General features: G+C 31.4%; 1 protein-coding gene across 2 annotated transcripts in view; it reads right to left on the bottom strand.

Moving 5' to 3' along the window:
• Positions 1 to 18,687, bottom strand: part of LOC132703803 (cAMP-specific 3',5'-cyclic phosphodiesterase) — a 205,436-nt gene that overhangs the window by 135,066 nt on the left and 51,683 nt on the right. The window contains exon 3 of one of the 2 annotated variants that reach the window (XM_060673284.1): positions 14,329 to 14,618. In XM_060673284.1, coding sequence (XP_060529267.1) covers positions 14,329 to 14,417 — 89 coding nt within the window. In that variant the 5' untranslated portion in view covers positions 14,418 to 14,618. Of the gene's footprint in view, positions 1 to 14,328; positions 14,619 to 18,687 lie in introns of those variants that run through there. The other variant, XM_060673280.1, reaches the window with a different exon arrangement.

The following is an 18,687-nucleotide window of genomic DNA, read 5'->3' as shown; positions in this document are numbered from 1 at the left end:
CGAATACCATTTTCACTTCAATTAAACGCTCAAAGTTTTGATAGTATTTGTCAATCCTGTTCTCGGAACAATGTCTCATTGACTCGATATATCGCACCTTATGTATGGTTTTTTATCAATTTTTATATAAAACGTTTATCTTTTGAGTTTTTTAAACAGCTATATGGAACTCTTAGCAGACAACTTTCTGCTTACTGGGCACTGATTCGGCAAAGCTAATTGCGATCCGTTAGTTTTGATTTTATAACGCCAATTATTAATATAAACCATGTTTGAAATTTAATAAACTAACCTGATAACCTAATATAAGGTTATAAGTACTTAGAGAGATGCGCCGCGTAGAGTAGGATAACGTCCGCAACATCCCCCAATTTAATTTGTTTTGATGACCGCCCTATCCTATTGGTTGTCCCAATCACGTACCGTCGATCGGATTATCAAAACTGGCTAAAAGTTGTTTGTAGTTTTTCGACGTTTTTCAGTGTTTCGGAGTTGTCTGTAACTTAGTTGAAGTTTATAAGTGACTAAATATATCATTTTCCGAAGGACGGCAAAATTCAAGATGTGCGATATTTTCATGGATAAATTTAATAAACTACCAGCGGTGTTTTGTATAGAGGTAGGTAGGACAATCAGGCAACAGCGCTAAAGGCTCTGGGCAGTGACATGGAATTGCGGTTATTATTTTAATAATTTTATAATTTAAGATTCAAGCCAACTTTGTGAACAATAGGATTGTAAGACTTCACTGTCCGAGAATTAAAAACGTTTCAGGGCGGAAGAAACTGAAATAACTGGAAACACCCCAATCGGTAATAAAACACAGATCAGTCATCCTACAGAAAATATCAGCACCTTTTTTGGTGACCTCCCTAAATTTACCTTTCTAGAAAGCGATCGGCACACACTCACCTAATTCTTTTTTTTTCTAAAAATTTAATGGGATGTGGGCATATTTTAAAAGAATATTGCGTAAAAATATCACATCCAAGCCGAAAACTATCGAATTGATAATAAACAAGAATATTATGCGAAATTTGCAATAACAGGTCTTATTGGCTGACAACCACTTTTGGTTTTTTTTCAAAGAAACTTCCGCAGGCTACTACAATACTATTTGCAAATATTCTGCATTCCTCCTACATCGATTCTCGGTAAATCGAACTTGCTGACGTTTCGCTAATCATCCTGTTGCCTTCTTCAGAGATTAACTGTACTTGCTTATATACTGTTCGAGGCGAGCAGGGACATTGTCTCAAATGAGGGATTGCCATATTGGTGAAAGATAAAGACCTGAGTCGCGGTTAAGATTAGTTGGTTGTTGAGAAAGAAAGCAACGCCCAAACTCGCCACTCTGGTCCTTTCTTGCATTCAAAACATCACTGACCACATATTAAAAATTATCAAGAAATATAACGTTAAAACCAGATTTGCCACTTATCCAACAATCTCTAAACATCTTCGATTCGTTTGAGATACCAGATGCTTCCAACATTCCATGAATAGGCGGTAAAGCATACACATACATAAACAGGACGAAAAATATCAACTAGGCTAAAAGAACATGAAAGAGTCTTAAGACTACTGATACAAATAAACTCATGAGCAATTGCCAAACACAGTCATGAAAGCGATGTGTTCAACGTACAACAACGTATTGAAATGATAAATGCTCAACATCTGATTCTCATTTACTTTTAAAGTCTTGCCCGGCAGTACTCTTTATAAAATATTTTCACGATAGATTTTTATAGCGATAAGTCAATCCCAAGTAGCAAAATACTATAACCAAAAAAGGTCCAAGTTATAAAATGTTTTGGTTTTTTGATAAATTCTAATATATCATGATCATCTAAATAAACATTCCTTTTTTATACTATTTTATACATATGTCTCGCGAGTATAGACTATATACTATAAAATTGATATAACATAGAGAAATATTTAACTGATTGATGTCGCCATATCGCAATAAAATTTGTAGGCATACTATGGGATAATAAAAAGATGTAGCTTTTAAACTTGTGCAAGTTATCTTCCAGTAAATTTTTTTCTGGATTGCAAAATTTTTTGATAAAATACATAAATAAAATTTAATAATTGGTCATTCTAATAAAAACATTAAAATATGTAAGATATGCTTGCATGAATGTGTTAATTATGAACGTTTATGTCTGAATATACTTTTAGATATCAATGGCTGCCACCAACAAACGCTTAAACCTCATAAATAGATATGCAGTTAATTTATAGAATATTTGTACGTTAACAAAAACGTTACACAAAGTTTAAATTCAATAACAAAATATTATATAAAACGTATTTTTAGGTGCATTTTAAACACACTATAATACAATTTTTTTAAGAAACAACAGACCGAAGTTTCAGAAAAAAGATATTAAAACCATAGTTGTGCCAAAGATTCTGAACATATAGCTTTAAAAACATTAGCGCATAAAAATGAAATTTAGATAAAAATTATAAAATGCTTCAAAACAAATAATGCCTTTTAAATTGCGCACTAAAAAGGTGAGCTTCCATGTTTTTGATTAGATTCAAAAATGAATTTTTTGTCTTAGTCGCTTTATAAAAATATTTCTTTTTCAAAAAAATCTGAGAATAATTATTATCAAAAAATAAATAACTAATCCCGCTAACTAAGATGTTTGCCTTCAACTTTTTTGTAGCTATTCATTGGATTGGATTTACTAAATAGGTCACCCAAATCGCCAAATTTTAGAAAAAAATACATGTAGGATTTTGGAATTTAACTACAAAATGAGTAATTTATTAGGATGATTTTATCTTGTCAGATACCGTCGAGACTACTGATTATATCTGTTTCTTTAAATGCACCGCGTGATGGCTATAGCTGTCTATACTGTAAACGAGACACGGTAGTGTCAGAATTTCCGCATGATAACTACTTGACCTTAGCTGAAGTAGACACCATGCTTAAAATCCAACATGGGTACATGTCCAGAAGAGTAATTTCTGTCACGTTCCAGATAAATAGGACGATACAGCTGGGTAGAGCAACACAACCAAAAAGTATTAAATACTCGTCGCATCGAATAGGCGTTTCAGCATTAAAAAAGTGCACTCTCTAGTTAACTGAAGCTATCCTATGTTGCCTACTTTCGACATTTTTTATTAGATAAATATTAAGTATTCGGTGGTAGCGTCAGTGTTTTTAAGATTTCAGCAGCTCGGTGTTATAAAAAAGATATGTCCTTCAAGGTGCCTAACGTTAGTAAAAAATTATTAAAATTTGTTCTTTTAGTCTGGACTAGTGGTGTATATCATAAATTTCAAAACTGCTAACCATAGTTATTAAACTTTCGTAATCAATCACTGTTCCAAAATGCTACATACTTAATGTGTCTGTGTTTGAAGACAAGAGGTAATTGGATGATACCTGAATTGAAATAATGGCACGGAGGGCTATAAGATTTATTAGTAATTAATAAGGACGTCACATACCAAGCAACAAACCACATATCTGACGCAATTTGACAAGTAACCGTTGCCTTTGACAGTACTTTTCCAGAAAAATTGATTACCCTTCAGAGAAACGATGATCGAGGACTTAATATAAAAGATAGACTTTTTCAAGAAAAACCTTTTTCTGGTGTAGTGGAGACTTGGAGAGGAGGAACACTAAGAATGTAAAAATTATGTGTGAATGCTACTTATTTTCAATAATCAGTATGTAAGTGGGACATTGTTCCCGACGACATAGTATGTTTCTCCTTCAAAACTAATCCGATGTTTTGTTGCATTAAATTATCACTCCTTAATTGTAACTATCCCTATCTGTAGATAATTTATTTTCAATTTGACTTTGTTGCATTTAATTTTTGCATCAACTTAATGTTCAAGCAATGCACTGCAGAAAAATTAAAATTTCACAGCCAAAAAATGGTAATACTAGAAATCTGCGGGAAGGAAACATTACCGAGAATATACCAATTTGCATTCTGAAGTTAAGAATAAAAACAGATACAGATAAAAATTTATAAACTGATTTTTATAAATTAAATGATTCATGCCGACATATCGAATTTAATTCATAACAGAAATAAATTAAGAATAATTATAATTAAATAATTGTTAACATTCCGTAGGTCTTCCAATCTTTAACATACAAGGTGACCAAACGAACTTTTGCATGAACTGAAATTAAGTTCAAGAATCATCATCCATCAATTTTTTTCAACCAGAAAGGAGGGTCAAGTGACACTTCATTAAAAGGGCTTTTAAGTCTCTATGCAATGAAACAAAAAGAGGTAGCCTGAAAAACCAGTACTAAATGAACGTTTAGAACAGCATTGTGACAAGTTCAATAGATACGCACGCAAAGTACGTTGAGTGTCCAAACAGTAATGACAAAAGATACAAGTTATAAGATTCGGGTAATAAAAGAACTAAATGAAAGCGATTCTCAATTTTGCGAAATTATAACTACTTCAATAAGTATTTTTTTTCGGAGAAATACAATTTAATGTTGAACGCTTTAGGGAATTATGTCATTAGTGTGCTGATATTAATCAACCAAGTTTCTACGTAACACACTCATAACATCCCCAAAGTTAAATGTATGAGACAGCGTTTTTGACAGTTCTTATTGCTTATCCTTTCTATTCTTATCAGATCTATAGAATATATGACATACTGGCGTGCAAAAGTTTGAGCACTTAATTGATTTATGTATTTTTTAGAAAAATTAAATTGTTATTTAACTTTTTAATTCAAAGCTCCAATTAAGCAGTAATCAGTATACAGAATTAAAAGCGCTCTTTAATAAGATGACCCTTAATCCTCATTGACATTTGAAAAAAATTAAAGTGAAAAGTTGTCGCCACGACAAACCAACTTTTTAGGAAATTGTGGGAGAATTGTTTCGCAGCCCTTTAATGCATTGCGGTCATCTTTCATTTGCTAGCCCATATATAATGTAAAGATAAAAACATTGGGTTTGAGAATGAGTTTGTAATTAAGTAAGTTCCAAGTGTACTTTAATGAGAAATTAATATGACCCCAGAAAAAAAATCTATTTTTATTTTTGATAGACATATAAAACACTATACTACTATTCACTCCTGTCTTGTGCACCAAAGCTTTTACAATTAATTCAGTAATAATATCGTTCTAAGTCTATATACCCATGTTATCACTGATTATCAAGCGAGCAGCTTTGGATATCAAGCGATTATTATCCTCATAACTAGTGATTAAAAAAATCGGTCTTGGATAACAAACAGCGACACTGCAATGTGACCTTCGCTATGATGTCAATCCCCATGTTGTGATTTTAGCTGCACCTTCACCGAAGTGTTTATTCGGAAATTAATTTTATCTCCTTGACATGTCTATCTAATTATAGAATACACCCACACTTGACTATTTACACTGAAAATCTGGTGCGTAGAAATGCTGCAATTTTATGTTCCATCCTGCGTAAACATAGCAATTAATCGGATTTATTTTGCATCCGTATCAACAAGTTATTTTTAATTAATCTCTTCCTATTGCGAGCGACAACTTTGATGAACCAATTGTTTATATTACTTTTGTATAATCCCACTAAAAAAAGGTAAAAAAGAACGACAACCTCGTCGAAGGTTAGCTGAATTGATATTAAAATATTGGTAAGAAAACTAGCAGGAGTTGAATAAGTTAACTTAAATTGCAGCTATAACAAAAAATAAAATAATTAAAAAGTCGATAATGATCAAAATCAATCAACCAATTAATCAAAATATCCTTAAGTGCATTAAGTAATTCCAACTCTTATTGCTTCTTGTAGACAGTAGGTGTGGTTCTGTTATTACCAATATGAATCTTTTATCTTGCGACTAACAGCCACTTCGAGCGTATCCGATATTTTAGTCACATGTTGGGAACGATCGCGATAAACTCGTTCAATAAACATCAGTTCCGCTGTTTCTCACTTGTGCCTAAATAAACTGGTGACTAAAATGTCGTTTATAAAGCTTGTGGTCCCATGGCCACAAAGTTGAACACATAAGAGCAAGATGATTACAAGTTCAAATACCCTGCTGCAGTCTGGTAGCACCGACGCTATCGTGTCTTGCATTGCCTTGCCTTGCTTTGAAAAGCTACCAAAATAATATTACTAAAAATGTAAAACTTAAAAACGGTAATGCCAAACTCTTCTCTGTATTTATTCTTATATTATAGTATTTATTATATTTATATTTGGCGTGTCCTTCAAGTCAAATGCAATTGCGTACGGCACAAGATTGTATATAGTACACCACCATTAAATTGTCGATAAACCTATTCGTCGCTTTTAACGACGCCATTTTTCTCTACAGTGAAAATGAACAGGTGCAACAGGGAAACTTCATTATAAGAAAATGTATTATTTTTGCAGTTGACTAATAAAAATATTTATGCAAAAGGTATTTGTGTGGCATTAATACTTTCCGGTGGAGGTTCCACAATCCCATAATCAATGTATTACTAAACTGGTCTTTCCAATAATACATTTTTGCAAACACGCAAGCAATTACGAAAAATATTATTTTATTTAAAATTACTAACCAAAACTATTTTGCTTCACTTTACAACTTTCACAGAAACAAAATTTAACTGCATAAACTGTAAAGAGCGAAATATGTATTAATAGTAATTTTTACCGTTTTTTTATGGATCTAATTTTTATCGGAAATTTAAGCAATATTATTTATTGTTTACTATTTTCAATCAATTTATTTAACGATATGTTAGGTTACCTTTTTGGATATGCCAGTGGAGGATGTCTTTCCTCACTGACTCTTACCCCAGAATTTCATTTAATTAAAATTGGGCTAAAAATCAGCCAATAAATGTGCAGAATATCGAAAGCAATCTCAAAAACTTATTTGCCATCACAGCAGAATTGCGAGATAATAAGAAAAAGCATCGCATAAAAGAATTAAATTTTAAGAGCACGAAGCTGCCCAAAACTCTTTATGCAGGACGCATGCAAACACTTTTTGCTCCCAGAAAAGAATACATGCTCCTTTCACACAAGGTTCTGACAAACATGAATCGAGGGAATGTTTAAAAACCCAAAAAAGTAAAATTAAAAACAGTATGTACCAGCTCCTTCAAAATAAAAGTGTGCGAAAATAAGTTATATGAAATTATGACTTGAGTTTGAGGGAACGAAGTGACTTGAGATATGAGAGAATGAAGCTCAGCAATAATATTAAATGAATTACCACAAAAGCAACAAATTGTAATGTAAACACAAATCAAAGCAAGTCTTGCCATGCTTCATTATAACTCGCTATCAATTAGAGACATTAAAGAAGCAATAGTAGTTTATACCTAAAATTTGCTAAAACAAGATGAAATTGAATTCGTAAAAATTGCAAATCTTGGCAGCAGAGTTACTTCATCAAAACTCTAGTTTTATGTGATCTAATAAAATTCTTACAAGTACACACACAATAAATAAAGTATATTTGTTAATAAATTTAAGTACATACAGTTTTGCCCAGACAATTTTTCAGCCCATTTAAGACAAGATATTATTAACAGTTAAGTGGCTGAGTTTATATTTGTAAATTTTTCTATATTGTATTTATATTATTTATATATTTATATTTATATCGTTTTGGGATACACACATTTCATATTTCACCTCAAATAACTGAAAATAATGTTTTTCTACGAAACCTATCTATGTGCATCTCTTCCCATGTATTTCGCTCTCGTGTATTACTACGAGTAAATAGATATCCGAATGGCCCGGGGTATCATGCAGCAATTACCATAACATGAAATTAACCTTAACAGATCTCAATTTCAAGAGAAAAAATAAGAGTTTCTGGTAAAAAAAGCCTTCTAATCATTTGTTGCGCCACACTCATTTGGTTAAACAATAATATTCAATAGTTATTTCATTGTTTTCCTTATGTCTTTTAGTCTTGATTTTTAATTTAAAGTTTTTAAATATGTCTGTTCTTTATATATTTCAACAAATTTTAACGAAACGTTCATTTATTCAATAAGGATAAAATTAAAGGTTATGGATTAAACCTTAAGCAAAAAGAAGGAAAACTTCCATAGGTAATTATTACGTAGTAGAACTTCAGTTGTAACTGAATATCTAACATACTTTGGTTTTAAATTTATTGATATTCTCAAAATTTAGTCTTGTCTCCAATTAAAAATTAACTGAACTGAACTGCTTTGCTAACCAGAGCTTGCCTGTTTCAATCGAAGCCAGACCCGTATTGGTTTTGTGAATGATTAAATTGTGTTTTACGTCATCTATCCCAAATATAGATAATAGCTCGTTCGGATCGTGTGCTATTTAAACCAATCCTCTGCCAGCTAATTTGTCTGTCTGTTTCGTCGACAGAAATGTGTTGGATTATTAAGTATTATTTTAAGAGTAATCTTTTGCGAAAAAAATTATGTACGAATCTAGATCGTGTCAGTATAAAATTATACCAGGTAGTTGGATATCCTGCGTAATTACTGCTAATACACAGAGTAATTTATCAGCAATAACGAAATAATAGTTAAAGAAGTTTAAGGAAATTCTTTTATGAAGATTAAAAATTGCTGAACACAATTCAATTTCATATTAAGGCATATTAAGGCATATAGACATAGAGACATAGAGCAAGGGTGGGAGGAAGGTGCCTTGAAAGAATGCAGAGGACGGTTAGTAACGACGTTATACAGATTACATACAAACTACGTTCCTAAATCTCTCTAGGTGGAATCTAAAGTTAGGTGCGAGATTTCGGGCTATCTGTATTTATTAACATTATCAATACTTATTTGGATACAAATTAATCCGAAGAAAAAAAAATGAAACATGTTATTGCAGAATTATCTGCCTCAATTAATATCTTTTACAACGTTTTAGTTTTCTGTAATCATTTCCTTTGGTGTTTTACTAGCTTTCAAAGTGACTTTGATTTTCTTTACAGGTTTTTGTATTTTGAGAATTGTTTTCTTTTTGAGAACAAACAAATCGCCCACCTCGAAGAGGCCTGGTTTCACAAAACTATAAAGATTTAGGGAAACCCAAAGGCAAGATCCTAAATATAATTATTTAAAAATTGTAATTGAATTGAATAAAAGTCTTCACAATAGGTATTCCAGAAAGGATATTGATTGTCACTAGCGAAAAGTAGTGGACACATCTGAGATTTGATATACGAAAAAAATTATTCAATCCGCCATGTTTCCGTCCCTGCCCGTTCCCATAATTTAGTTTTACCCTAGTTATTCCAAGATGAGAGTACTCGTTTATTTTAATCAATATAGCCTTCATAAACAATTTGATAAATTCTTTAATGTCGATCATAAAAAATTATAATAAAATTTGAAAAATGCGTATTTTATCTGTATTGATCGTCCAGCACTTTGCTAGAAAATTTACCTGAATTATTTTCATAAAATGATTTTTCCCCGACAGTAATTATTTATTAATTTTTGAGGTATATCAACAACGAAAACATGCTAGAGAAACAAAATATAAAATGACAAAAAACATTCGATAAATACCAACTTAGTACTTGAAACCACTTTTGGAGATAATTGCTAAAAAAAGCGCACACACACGCGTATTAAATCTCAACGGTGGAATGGCATTGTTGCTGGTTTTGTATACCACAATCTGGTTGCTCGCCGTTTAGCACGTTGATTAATTTGTCGGTTGCTGCTCGCCTCGCTATAATTTTATACAGAAAAAGGCAATACATCTTTGCTGTCAAACTTTTCCTAGACAAAAACTTTTTAATCAATAACCCACACTTTAGTTACCGACTGGTGATGACGACGCAAGATGCAGTATCCTTTTGTTATTACGAGTATTGGCGTAGTAATAAAAAGGGGGTTTGATACCGTTGAACCGAATCGGCCTTGGTTTAAAAGAGATTTGTTTTGGTTGATATCAGTTTCTACTATCGTTTTTGGTATGCGCAGTGAATTCCGGCTATAACTAGCAATAATATAATTCTAACTAATGGTTTGAGAAAACTATTAGAATCGCCAAAACTGAGTGGCTCTTATGATACAGTGGATCTGTCATTTGTTCCATAAGCGTTTAAGAAGTTGATAACTAATAAATCAGTACCAATAATATTTAGCTTTACAAAGAAACAGATTTTTTCTCTCTCTGCAATTTTCGTACCTAAACGATTAACAACGTCTTTGTTCTAATCACTTCTTTAGAATACCCAAATAATCAGACCTGCAGAAGGTGTCACTTTAGCCATGGGTTGGGAGTTTTATGTTTTCGGTAGGTATTTAAAATACATTTGTTTTTTCAGTTCTGAAAGTTCAGCATCTATTCTACATTCATTACGTCACTCAAAGGATGAAGTTGACATGATATAGGAGAATGAATCAAAAACTAATGATATTTTTTGGAATTTAACTGGAGTAAAATTTTATTTAAAAAAGATAACACAAGTTTTTTTAAGCCTATTCTACATTCCATTCTAAAATAACAAATTATGCATTGACGAGGCTTACTTAAAGTTTCACTTTAAGACGTCAGCTTTGTTAAAAAATGTTACAAACCAGCAAAACTGTGTGTTGCATATTCGGAAATAATGTAATTTATTGATAAATAATGAAATAATATACAGGATGTATTTAAAATAAGGAAGTTGGGTGCTGTGAGATTCCAATGCATAAATAGCAACTTTTTCTATTGCATACAGCACATCCATAATATTTTTCGATGAAATATGGAAAAATCCCTGTATAACCGCAAATTTCCGGCATACGTCAGACAAAAGTTTACTACAAAAACCATAGCATGAAAAATATCACCAAAATTCTGATTTTGGATCCAAACGTGGAAGTTATTAAACATTTAAATAGAATCGGACAATAATGACGTTAATTTACTTCCCGAAATCTGCTAAAGATAGGTATTGGAATCTACGAATATAAGGGACGCCGTTCAAAATATCATGCTTCGAAGAAGTTTCAAATGATAAAAACATCTAGGAATACCGAGCTCGTCGAAATGACCAAATAAATAAATCATCTCGTTGTAGTGAGCATCTTTTGTATGAAATGTTTCTGACTGTATCTAATCCATCCACATATTTTCCATTACTACAAACAAAATGATTTTTGCCATTAAATCGTTGGTAAAATTATTATTAAATATCATAAAAGAAGGATTGTTGTTTATACAGACTTCATTTCAATTCCAAAAATTTCGCAGCAATAAAAAAATAATCCCCTGAGATATAGTGGAAACAATTATACTTCACTCTAAATTAATGTTAGTAATATTCAAAAAATATGTATTTTTGGTGACCTGAAAATTTTAAAAATAAAGAAAAACAAACTAGAATGAGACAATTTTTTTAAATAACTGGATTGTTGGAGCAACCTCCTATCCTGCGGTAATTTTATTATAGTTTTCAAGATAATTCCAACATTTCTGTATCCCTATATTATCACATAATTAAATCTAGGGATACTCAGTCTATCCAAAACACATTGAATGCGGTAATAATAGATAAAAGAACACAAAATTAACCAAAACTTACGAATTAGTTAGCATTGCAAAAAAGCAAAGGATAAAAGAGACAACAACAAAAATACCTTAGATCAGTTGATTATATCTAAAAATAATTTAAATATAGTTTCGTTTTTTGCTTATAACAAAGATGTAGATAATTTTTATGTGCAATATGCAATGAACTTTTTCAGAAGTAAAAAAAATAAACTGAATTGATTCTAGGTACCTCAATCATTGATTCTAAACTCGCCGGGGCTTTGGTTGTAGTGAAAGTTACAAACTAGACTTTTGTAATGATTTAAATTCAAAATATTTATTAAAGACAAAGCAGCACTTTCTAATCCAAAATCGTGGTGAGCTGACTTTATATGCGCTTTCGCGTATTATTTTAAATGACATTCACGTTTCCAGCAGAATAGTGACAATAATAAAGAAATATCTCTTGTGTACATATAATAAATTCAGTCTATTCTGCAAAGTGTCATAAAAGGCGATTCACGGTGAATGGCAGATTAGGGTTTATGGCGAACAACAGGCAGGACCGTTGTGAAAATTTGCGAAAATAAGCGCGAACAATTTATTGATCTAATATATTTTCAGCGATGCAACGTTGCTGCATAGAGCTGAAACTTCGGCTATAGCTTACGAATTATAATTAATTTTTTTCAAATTGAACACCCTATATTTTATCAACAGGCAATTAAAAATCCCTTTCAATTATACCATGTACGTATACCTAAATGTTAAGGACTCCGGGAATAAAAGCAAGTTATTTGGCATATTTGTCTTAGGTAGTTATGGTATTGTCAATCAATTCGGTTAAAAATTATTATTATTATGGATTATTTTTAATAACTTACTACATTATGAAAGAGAATCCGGGTGAAAGAAAGAACTCCTCAAATGCCAAGAAATTATAGCAAAATGTATTGTGATTTACAATCAAACACTTGAGAAGACACGACAAAACAGCATTTAAGTAATAGTAAAACAAATAAATATATAAAATGATGACCAGCGGTTTCCAGAGAATTTAAAATTCGTATTTTCTTGGAAACAGTTGTGACTATTCTTATCACATTTCTATCTAGCTCTTAAATACAATTGATCACTCGTTGGCCCAGTTCTAAACACTTGTAACAGCGACTTTCGAATATTTCGAGCAACTTTGTTGTTACTTCCTCATTGCAATGAGCCGGTGCCCCATCCAGTTCAGACCAACAGGTGAGATGTTTTTGTTTACCCTAATCTTCAGAAATTTCTCCAAAGTTAATACTTTGTCGTAAATAAGAAAAATTACTTCATCATCTTTTTTGTTTTACTTGTTGAAAATACTCTCCCTGGAAAATGTTGCTTCGTCTATTAAGATAAATTTTTTTGTATAGCGTTCAAAACATGAATTGTGAAAACATAAAGGATACACATCTTTTTTGCAACTTCAAAAATAAAAAGGATATCCACCATAATTTAAATCGTAAAAAAATAGAACTTGCCGATATAGCATATAACTGTTACTATTTTAAATGTGAAACTTTATTGTTATAAATAACAAAGTCGAAGGTCAGAATAATATTATCGTTGGGGTATACTTAAGCAATGAAAATTTAATATAGTTTTAATTTTCATTTTAATAAATATTGATTACTTACGCAAGCTAATCTAAACGAGTACTTTTTAGTTAATTGTTATTAGAATTCTCTGACTTATACAACGCAAGGCAAAATACATACATTATTACAACATTTTAATAAATTGAACAAAAATAAATAACAATACAAATTTGAACGATCAAGGACAAGATATGTCTTAAAAAAGCGTCTGTCAAATGAAAAGCTTTAGCATAGTGAGCAATTAATAGATTTTGTTGGGCTAGCAGTTCAATGCAAGCAGGTCTTGGTTTACCGCCAGATATTTTACCGTACCTAGAGGTAATGTTTATACGTTAAGGGCAATGAAGAATTTTTAAAATACTGAAGTAAACTGAATAAATTGATTAACGAAAAAGACATCATTGCTACTTCGACGCAAGATCGTCATAATATTTCCATTTAAGTTTTGTTTGGCACAACTCCGACTTTTTTCTTAAATTTTATCAGAAAAATTGTCTATGAAATAATAATTGGCATTCCTACCAACATAATTATGAAAAATCATAATTAGTTTTATTAAAACAAAATTTGTCAGATTTAAATATACGAAAATGTTCCAAAAATGTGTCGCTAAACATTTTGGCATGTACACCACTCCGGACTATCAAATAAAACTTTTCGCGTTACTTTTCAGGTCATCTGTAATGATGCAGTGAAGAAGTCACAAGTAATAAGACCAGAACCGCAGAAACAATACGGATAAGAATAAGACACAATGGTAAATGTACAGCAAAAAAAATCGGTCATTTCAAAATACTGCCGATTGTTATTACTAAATGAACAAATTGCAAAAAGGAAGAAATTACCAAAAATCCAAGTACATTCACAACACCAGTCATGTTAAGAATATGCGAATATACTATTCTGTTGCTCAACCGGTTTTTCTTCTAGAAGTTTGTGTATTACTTATTTCAACACAATTTTCGGAGTTCATTATAAATGTAATGATCATTTTCGATTTGTGTTCGCTTTTAACTCTACATTTTTATGTTAAACTATTCAATTGTTAACTTGCTCTTGACTGAACAGTCTTCTCAGTGAGGCACACATTTTCCGCGGATTGAAGGCGTTCTAAAACTAGCGGTAAGATATGTATTTTCAAACAAAAAACACATTGGTAGACATTTTTTATTTTGTGTCCTAAAAACTATAACTCACCGAACGTTGGCCAAAGTATGTCGCCTGTTCTTCAGATATCGATTGTGATACTTCTGCAAGTCTCCGATGGAACCTTGTTCAGCCTGCATTCTAGTACTCTGGCCACTAAGAGGAGCTGCGGTGGAGGCAGATCCTTCGCTAGATGTGGTACTTGTAATAGATGACCTAGTTGTCCGTTGTTGGGCTGTGCTGCTTTTGGTACGTCCGCTTGAAGTAGTTTTTACTGATAGGGTTGGCGAGGGAGACAGCTCGATATTTCTTTGGTGGAAACTTTTTCGAGGATCCAGGGGCTAAAATGGAAAGAAAGAGAAATGGTACAATATCCTTTTCATCGCACATTGAAAAAGTATCCACGCATCTAAAAAAATCGAAATTGAATGACATGACATGACATTTTAATTTATTGAACATTTAAGTTCGCAACTAACAGAAACACAACTAAACTGAAAGAATAAAAATAGTTCAAGGGTTCTAAATAGATACAGCGTCAGTCTGTTTTGAAGCTACTTAATTTTTAAAAAATTGGTGCACCAAATTTGAATATAGAAATAATTTCTTGCCAATTAATATTATTATGCAAAATAATGTTAAAATATATTTATATAATCTATATAATTTACGTAATTTAATTTAATTGATATGATCTACATTAAAACCGCCGTATGAATACAAACATTAAAATTAATTCATTCACTGAAAATAATTTACTTTTGGGTGTTATTATTTACGCTCCGTAGAATCCGTACACTTTAACTGTCGCACACACCGCGTCCATGGCGGTAATTTCAAAAAGCTGCATCACAGAGCCTATTTCAGGCCCATTATGTCCATATTGCTATTTATATATCCTTTTTAACGCTCCGTATATTACTTTTAATTAATTACCTTCTACATATCATATTATTTATCATCTGTAACCATCTTTAAGTTATTAAAACTTAAAGGTTCACAAAAAACGAAAGCGACAATGGTGCTTTAGTACATACTCCATTATAGTTACTTTAAAGCTGCTTACCTCCCAATAAGAATGATAATAAATATATCCAATGCTAATGTTACAATGTTAATATGAATTATGAAATACACAATACTGTTTTAATAATAGACAATTTACTCTAACTTTTTGTTTTTTCTTAAGCTTTTGTCTCTATTGCAGCTGCACACCGGCTATCTCTAAATAAGCGCTAATTATTTTATTATTAAAGATACAAAGTCGGCTAAATTAGCAAGGTAGTATTTTTTATGCGTATTATCATAGGGGAAAAAAAAAAACAATTCCAGTTCGAACAATCTTATTTTCGAATAAATATTTTTAAATACCCCGTACTTTTTTAACTCTAATGTTTGCAAATCTTCCATAGATTATAAGAGTTTCTGTAAAATATTGGCCTCACATTCACATTAAGTGAATCATTACCATATTTATATCTTTAACAACTTATCAAGGATTATATGAAATTTCGTTCAATAGATTTTCGGGCATTTTATAATACTGTAATCATTGTTATACCGTTTTCCTGTATGTACATGTGCACTGCTAACATATCGCATTAAATTAAATAAATTGATGATTTATTGACAGCAAAAAAATCTTGTCATTTTGGAGGTCCTGCGCCAACTTCTTAAGAAAGATAAATTGGTTAAAAATTCGGTTTAGAAAAATAGAGGATGTTTCACATAAAGAAATGCGAATTTCTCGTTTATTCGGATTTAATTGTTTTTCTACATTAACCATCATAATCACCATAAAAGAGTTTGCCCTAATTTAACCGGCTTCGTATCTCTAATGATAAAAAAAAGATAGCAATAGTGCGCACTTAATTTGATATACCGCAGATGGCGCTTAAAAACTATTTTTGTAAACCATGCAATTCTGAAACATGATAGAATAAAACCAAGAGTGCTCGGCAATATTCACCACTGTATTTAAAAAAATTAATAGATAGAAAAGTGTGGATTTTTAATTTTTGTAAAATGACCGACTTGGAAGGAATACTAATTCGTGTACAAAATCGTAAAAAAATATAAATAACTATTTCTTACAATGTTGGTAAGGCAAGAAATCGATTATCGAACAATCCAAATCTATTAAAATAATACGCAATATCTATATTAAATTATTTTAGAGACAAAAAAATTTAAAATCCACCCTAAAAAAGCAAAAAGCTTTTTATGCTTAGAATCGCAATCGATATGAATTTAGAAAAGGTTTATGTTACACATAAAAATAACGGTTCATTCATTTGTACTGTGTTGGTAACAATAAAACTTCTTTTTGTGAAGCAGCAACGGCCTCTATATGGAGGAGATTGGGTTTCTTAAACCCAGATATAAACGACAGGTGCTTTTGAAAAAACGCTAATATTAGTATAATTGGCAAGCGTACCACAAAAATTCAAATACGCCTATATCCTAAATCTCTTGATTTGAAAGGTACGCAGCTATATATAGAAGAAAATAGAAGAAATATAGAAGTAACTATTGTTTGTATACAGTCGGGCAAATAAAACGGTTCTAACTTAATTAACTTAAACGGAAAGAAATATTTCTTTATTTAACATGAATGTACTTTTTAATTACTCATTAATTAATTTAATTAATTTTTAAAAATTTCCAAAAAAATCAGAATCAATTTATTATGCAATCTATAGTATCAATTAGTTAAAAAACTAACTAAAGGTGACATTAAACTTTAGAAAAAAACTGAATTTCTATACGCACTACGCATATACGCACTTTATAATTGGTTTGGCAGTGTCTTGGTTGCCATCAATATTCAAGTTTAATTTTCGACTGGCAAGTGGACGATGAGCACATGTGCTAGAACTAGGATTCAGTACAATAAATGCAATATTTGGGATATGAAGTATGAATTATTGTGACAAATAGAAACATACCTTTATATGTTTTATCATCCAAATTAAAATCCTTTCTATAAACGTTAAAAATTCCAAATTTTTATTTTTTCTGCCAGAGGAAGATGAGTCCAATGTGTTACCTTTCCTCCTGATTTTGAGCCTTTAGGTTGCGAATTATCCAAATAAAAGAATATATTTATGTTGTGAGGACGACATTCTAATTATGAATCAGGGAAACCATGCATTGCATTGTGATGCCAATAGTTCAACATCCCTATGCCTAGCATCCATTCGTTATCGTAATTCTACCACACTACCTCGTGCGCGTCTTGATTTAAGGAGATAAAGTCAGATTGGCAAACTCGCTCACTCTTAGTCATTTAAACTTTGCAGACGTGGTTTAGCTTGTCTGGATAGGTTAGACAGCGATATAATTAAAACACGTGCATGGAAGCGCAATAGTGGGCAAACTACCATATCTCCCTGATTTTGTTTTTCAAAAAAAATATTTTCTACTCCCTTCTGTAAAATACTGTAAATAGCGCGTGGGAAGCGTCACTTTACCACTTCAGTTTCGTTTTCCAAGGATCCGAGCCACTTTTCCGCGATTTTACCGCACGGGTTTGGGAGCAATAGGATGTTTCGGAGATTTTACCGCACGGTTTGAATTTTGGCGTTTGTCAATTCTGACGGTCAGGTCAGTGAATGTATTCGTCTTGTTTTGCGAAAATGTACCCAAAAACTAATACACAGAAAAATTTTATGCAAGATATCGGACAATTTAAATACTACTATAAGCCACAATTAAAATCTAGTGGACTATTCGGTAAGTAAAATGACATTCAAAATAAATAAGAACTAAAAGTTCAGATTTTCAAGACAACACCGTGTCTTTATCAAACATTTGATAAAGACACGGTGTTGTCGAAACAATTGCCATGTCATAATATATAATTTCGTGAAAATCTGAGCTTTTAGTTCTTATTTATTTTGATAAATGGATTTTCATCAAGTAAAAGCCACCTCAGTTCAATTTTTAAAATGACATTTATAATTTAAGTTTCCCTCAGAAATTTTACATTTGCAGAGGTTTTTACAATTTTGTACCATTTTAAAATATCCATGTCTCATCATTACAAACAAAACAAAATTGAAGGTTAAGATCTGCTTCTTCTTGCATATACGATCTTAAAAAATTTTCTTTCAATTACAGTCTTTTTCTTTAAATAAGCTACTTAACGATCAATTGTAAAAGTGAAATAAACAACATAACGTTTTAAAATTGTGTTTATTCCGTTGTTTATATGACATATCCAGTAATACATCTCTCTCTATTTAACGTACACATTTAAAAAGAGATAACAATTGCAGACCCGATCGAAACGATAAACGAATGGCTTTAATGGCAACTAGTAATAGTATATTATGCAACAAGTGCGGTAAGCGGCATTTGACACACGAGTGAGTTAAAAAGTTTACCGAACGTGTTAATTATGTGATA

Source organism: Cylas formicarius, unplaced genomic scaffold (assembly GCF_029955315.1).
Source record: "Cylas formicarius isolate icCylForm1 unplaced genomic scaffold, icCylForm1.1 PGA_scaffold_6__28_contigs__length_40554024, whole genome shotgun sequence".
Lineage (NCBI taxonomy): Eukaryota > Metazoa > Arthropoda > Insecta > Coleoptera > Brentidae > Cylas > Cylas formicarius.
Note: the sequence above shows the minus strand (reverse complement) of the source record. Positions and strands in the feature narration are given on the sequence as shown.